The sequence below is a fragment of the Procambarus clarkii genome, chromosome 25, assembly GCF_040958095.1.
Source record: "Procambarus clarkii isolate CNS0578487 chromosome 25, FALCON_Pclarkii_2.0, whole genome shotgun sequence".
In the NCBI taxonomy this organism is placed as follows: domain Eukaryota; kingdom Metazoa; phylum Arthropoda; class Malacostraca; order Decapoda; family Cambaridae; genus Procambarus; species Procambarus clarkii.
The window spans coordinates 32,453,861-32,460,169 of NC_091174.1; the positions used below are offsets into that span (position 1 = coordinate 32,453,861).

Consider the following 6,309-nt stretch of genomic DNA (forward strand, 5'->3'; position numbering starts at 1 on the left):
GATGTCTTAGAGTGTAACTTTGGTGTCTTTGAGTAAGTCCTTAATGTATTGAAGAGTGTCTTTGATTTCTCGAAGAGTAACTTTGGTGTAACGGAGAGCACCTTTGACTATTTTTCTTACTTAGCGACATATAATTTTAGTTACGAAAGTGTTGAAAAAGTTACATTTGACTCTTTTAGTTGAGGAAAAAGACAAAATATGACGACAGTGACTATTTTTTAGTGCTCCACAAAGTATAATGCCAGTTAAGAACGACGATGATAGATATCTTTGACTATATTTTCTGACTTGACGATGGATAAAGTTAGTTATGAACAGTGCTGAAAAGATTCCTTTGACAATTTTTAGCTAAGCGAAAGGCTGTTTTAGTTAAGAACAGTGTTGGAAAGAGACTACACATGACTATTTTCAGATGAGAGAAGTGATATTTCAGTTAAGAAATGACAAGGAAACACGATGAAGTAACTATTTTTAGTTGACCGATGAATACTTTTAGTTGAGCAAAAGCCAAAACATGATGAACATGACTTTTTCTGATGATTGGCGGATAATTTTTAGATAAGAAATGACAATGAAACATGAAGAACACGGTTATTTTCTGATGACTGGGGAATAAGTTTAGTTAAGAAATGATGAAAGTTAATATTTTTAGTTGATTGACGATGGATAAAAGCTAGTTATGAACAGTTTTGGAAAGTTTCCTTTGACAATTTTTTCTTGATGAAACATAGCGGCTGTTAAGAAAGTGCTGAAAGAAGTTTCCTTTGACAATTTTCAGCTAAGAGAAAGGGTGTTTTAGTTAAGAACAGTGTTGAACGAGGTTATTTCTGACTATTTTTAGTTGACTGGATAATAAGTTTAGTTGAGAAATGACGAAAGTGACTATGTTTTTAGTTGATTGGCGAAAGATTTTTAGTTAAGAAGTTACAAGAAAGGTTTGTCTTTGTAAATTTGGAACTGAATAAATTGTAGATTTGTTTAAGAATATGGCTGGTAGAACTATTAAGTTGACTACGAGAATTACTTTGACCTAGTTTTTGCAAATAAAAACTTGGTGACTAAAATTGTTGAGGAAACTGTATTGCTGATGCTAATATTTGACAAAGAACTAGTTAGTGAATGGAAGAAACAAAGAACATAAAAAATTGAGGTTAAGTAAGGGAATGAACACAGTGAACATACGGTGAACACAGAAAACATGTAAGAAAAAGTTGATGAATACAGTGAACATGCTGGGAATATGAACTTACAGAGAACATGAAAACATGATAAGGAGAATAGGGAATACAAAGAATGAACAATGGATTTGTGAAGAACATGGAGAATATGACAAAGAATGTAGAAAACATGTAAGTGAAGGTGAAAAACGAAGTGATCTTGTGAGGAACATGAACTTGTAGAGGAACATGAATATTGACAAAGAACACAAAAAATATGGAAGTTAGCATGAATATTGAGTAAAAAGTTGTAAAGAGAACATGAGATGAACATGAAAACATAGAAAATATGACTAGAATTTGTAGAGAAAGTAATGAGACTAAGAGAAAGATTACAGAAAAAATGGAGATACTTGTGAAAATATGAACTGAATGGGACTGTGAACATTTGAAGAACATGGAGTGAACATAGAAAACATGGACAAAATGTGAAGAACACAGCTGAATATAGAGAAAATATGCAAATACAGTACGATTATTGAAGGTTTGGATACGTTGGGGATTGATACGTTGGGGATGAGAAGGGTAAAGTAATTACTCAGATAAACAGATAGGCTGGAGAGGGACTTGATCGAATATATTTATGTCTGATGATCTAAGGCTGAGGAAATGGAGCTTGGTTAATGTCCAGATTAATTTTACTACGTTAGAAAATAAGGTGATCTTAAATCTCAGGGTGATTTAGTTGGAAAATAAAGAACTTGCACAAATGAACTAAGCTGGGGCACAAGAGTTGAAACTTGATAACTGAACTGGTTTTTATTTACTATGTCTGAAAATGTAGTTGGGTGATTTGGACTGAGAGTAATGATTTTACAAAAGTGAGCTTGGACAGAGGACAAGAGCTAGTTTTATAATTGTTTACTTCATATTTACTATGTCTGAAATACAGAGGGTAAAAAATTTCAGGGAAATTGATGGTTTATTTACAAAGACTTGAGGGTGGAAGAGGGTGGGGGACGAGAGCTGGAGCTCGATAACTGACTTGATTTTATTTACTAACTTTGAAGTATGTCTGCTTTTAATTTTAGGGAAATTGATGGGTTATTTACAAAGATACGAAGGAGAACTAAGGCGGGGACGAGAGCTGGAGCTCGATAACTGACTTGATTTTATTTACGGTGTCTGAAATACAGAGGGTAGAAATTTCAGGGAAATTGGTGGTTTATTTACAAAGATATGAAAGAGAACTAAGGCGGAGGACAAGAGCTGGAGCTTGGTAACTGTTTTGATCTTATTTATGGTGTCTGAAATACAGAGGCTAAAAATCTCAGGGAATTTGGACTGTTACTAATGATTTTGTACAAATGAACTAAGCTGGGGACAAGAGCTAGAGTTTGATAATTGTTTGCATTTACTAAACTATGTCTGAAATACAGAGGGTAGAAATTTCAGGGAAATTGGACTGATACTAACGAAGATACGAGAGAGAGCTAAGGCGGAGGACAAGAGCTGGAGCTTGGTAACTAAATTACTGTATTGAACAACATTTGAAATATGATTATTTTTAAATTTTGGAATGATAGTATTCTTTATACGACAGGGGACTAAGGTGGGGAACGTGAGCTAGAACTTGCTTACTAACATGATTTATTTGTGTAAAACTGACTTGCTTAATGAAAAGGAGCAAACATACTGACTTGCTTAATGAAAAGGAGCAAACATACGATGTTGGAAAATAGTTGAACTGAATGAAAGGAGAGAGAGAGAGAGAGGAGGGACGGTCCAGATATTATGAGAAGATAACATAAGATAAGAGGTCTGGCTGACCGGGCGTAAAGTAAACACAGGTGAGGCGACAGATTGCGAGGTAAGGGGGGGAGGGAGGGGGGTGTGATGTACGAAACCCTGAAAACAATGACTTACACAGGTGATTTTCTAAATTTATATGAATAACTAAGGCTTACATAGACGATTTTGTAAGTTGAAAACATGTAAAATATGCCCGTAGAGTTCTCCTGGAAGCCCTAAAGTGCTACACACGTTATTTGAATTTCTCCCATAAGGCTTTAACAAACTTCTAAGTCTCGGAAATTATTTTTCTCATAAGAAATCCTTACTTCTAAAATCTGCGACTGACAAAATTTACCTGAAAACCCTGGCTCCACACAGACGATATTTCTAAATTTACCTGAAACCCTTGGGGCGCACAGGGGATATTCTAAATTTACCTGAAAACCCTGGCGCCACACAGACGATATTTTCCCTGAAAAAAAAATATCGTCTGTGTGGCGCCAACCCTACTACTAGTAACGGCTTGTAAGTCTGGAGTATTCTTATCCTATAGTATATTTGAAGTGAAAGAACTATCAGTTTTATACCAGCCTGTCTAAAACATATTTTATAGATGTGATACTTGAACACAGCTGAATAAAACTAGCTTTTTCGTTATGAAAATTATTTAATTATATCTAATTACTTCATATACGCATTACTCATGAATACAATAAATATATGTATCTTCAAAGGCGGGACGTTGGTGGTGCTCAGCTGTTACTGAGGGGCGCCGTAGCTCGTGGAGGGGGCGGAGGCAGAAGCCCTCACACTAGCACCCTCGGCTCTGGCGGCGGCGGCGTCCTCTTCAGCAGCGAAGGCGATCTGTTCCAGCACGAACTGAGGGATTGGGTGGGGGAACTCAGGAGCCACTGGCAGCAGGTCAGACTGGGGCTGGTAGCCGTTCTCGTCGGCGACGAACTTCACAACGACGGGAGTGCCGTCAGGAGCAGTGTAGCTGAGAAGAGAATATCAATAATTTAACACTTATTACTTGCTGTATAGATGAAATATTGAGAGCACTTCACTAATTACAACATGTGCCACAAAAGTAACTCACGAGTATTGTCCGGCCGTCACTACAGCGCCATCTGGGCCGTCGGGAGAGCCGGACTGGGACAAGACAATTCCGTTGCCAGTCTCCACGTCAACACTGTATCTTCCATTGTCCTCTTGGACACGATCGTCTCTCAGGATGGCCACCACCTCAACACTGTCAACGGAGACAGACCTGCTGGAGGCGGCGGGGGCGCCATAGGTGTCTGGGAGGCTGTACTGTGGGGCGGCGACAGCCATGGCGGCCACGGCAGCAAAGATTACCTGATATAATAATGAAGTTAATTTACACAAAGAAATCACTCTAATGTAATATATTTATCAATGAAAAATTTAATTGGAGCAATGAGGTAACTCGGACCAGCGATCTGGGTACTCCCAGCGTCATACCTCACCCCTGCACCACGATATGGTACAGGTTATACAACCTGGGGTTCTACTGAATCCACAGGAAGTCTGGAGGCTTGTACTGAAGCCACTCCAAGTTTTATATATAGCCCCCCATGCACTCTGGTATAGGCAAAGTAGTTCATCAACCGTACACTCTAGTTGATGAACTGTATAATGATGAACTATTTTACCGGCACTATGATTGGGGTGACATGTAAAACTTGTACTGAAGTCTGGAGGCGTCAGTAGAAGCCTCCAGACTTACTGTGGATGCAGTGAAATCCTTGGTTGTGTATAACAAATTCCATGTTGTAGTTCAGGGGTAACGTGCGCGGTTGAGAGTATCCTAATCACTGATTTGAATCATCGCAGTTGGTATTCTCATTGAAGTTAATATTTAACTTCAAATTCTCTTAATTGTAACAGTACAAGATACTTTTTGATGTATAATATACCTACTTGATATATTTAATATAACTCACTCAATAACGATTATTAATTAGCAAAATTTAGCTTGTTTGATAACAAAGTTAAAATAATTTTGCAATAATATTGAACGGTAAGCAAGGCAATTATCTGATAATTTATAGAACAATGTTAAGCACTATGAAAGATTACCTGATATAATAATTCGCATAGTTAATGAATATAAACAAACACAAAATGCAAGATTTTTCTATTTATAATATTTTTCGAGTCGAAGATAACTTCCCATCTTCCCATCTTCTTGAGGTTATCTTGAGATGATTTCGGGGCTTTTAGTGTCCCAGCGGCCCGGTCCTCGACCAGGCCTCCACCCCCAGGAAGTAGCCCGTGACAGCTGACTAACACCCAGGTACCTATTTTACTGCTAGGTAACAGGAGCATTGGGTGAAAGAAACTCTGCTCATTGTTTCTCGCCGGCGCCTGGAATCGAACCCAGGACCACAGGATCACAAGTCCAGCGTGCTGTCCGCTCGGCCGACCGGCTCCCATTGAGACACATTACGAACATTTTACTAAATTTAATGTAATTCCGTTTACTTTTAATGGACAATAGAAAATGTGACCATGGAGTGATAGAACACAGAACTCCCAGAACCTCATCCAGGTAAAATCCAGGAACACCTGTGAATGGAAGTTGGGATCACTTACGAACTTCATGGTGATGGTAGTGGCAGCCAAGTGATGCCGTGGTCATTGTAACGGGAGTTTATATAGTGGTGGACCGCCAGGCGTTCCTTGGTCCTGACCTCGGGAATGAAATGCCCTTGGTACACTCACCGAGGATCAAGTCATTCTCGCCCGAAAGCTTTCGTGTAACTGAACCTCGCCCTCATGTAAATGTATCTCGCCCTCATGTAATTGTATCTCTACATACTCGTCTTCATGAGTTGAGTGCACTCAGTCCCTCAATCATCCTCTCGCTATTTACACCCTATAATGATTTTCTTGGTTACTGACGATTATTGTTTTTTATTTTAATATTTCGTTAATAGTAATAACAACAACAATATAAATGACAATAATTACAATTATGATAAACTATAATAATATTTATTTTCATTACCTTTTTGATTAATAATAAAAAACACTTGCAAAACGATTTTCCCCCGTCTTAAAGGGCCTGATCAATGTCCAGAGTGCAGAAAGCATTTCTTAAGCTTGTATCATCCTGGACAGTCACTGGCGGTGTTAAGGCCTTTGCTTGGGTCCGTAAGTTTATGACAGACTATCGCCTTGTACTCTTCACTGTTTATTTATATCAAAACATTAAAGAAAACGATATTTATTATTTATCTAGAAAGCCTAGAAGTTCAGTGTATAGATTACAAGACGGGTATCAACCATAGCCCTGGAGACCTAACCATGTGTCTGACAGTCGACAGAAATT

The 6,309-nt window shown here is 38.3% G+C and overlaps 1 protein-coding gene across 1 annotated transcript; it reads right to left on the bottom strand.

The window, feature by feature from the left end:
• Window positions 1-3,518: 3,518 nt before the first annotated feature.
• LOC138368400 (cuticle protein AMP1A-like) lies at window positions 3,519-5,599 on the bottom strand. Its single transcript, XM_069330924.1, has 3 exons — window positions 5,571-5,599; window positions 4,051-4,310; window positions 3,519-3,948 (listed from the first exon to the last, which is right to left on the bottom strand). Exons 1-3 carry the CDS (start codon window positions 5,577-5,579, stop codon window positions 3,711-3,713), a joined length of 507 nt encoding a protein of 168 aa, XP_069187025.1. The 5' UTR covers window positions 5,580-5,599; the 3' UTR covers window positions 3,519-3,710.
• Between the last annotated feature and the right edge of the window lie 710 nt (window positions 5,600-6,309).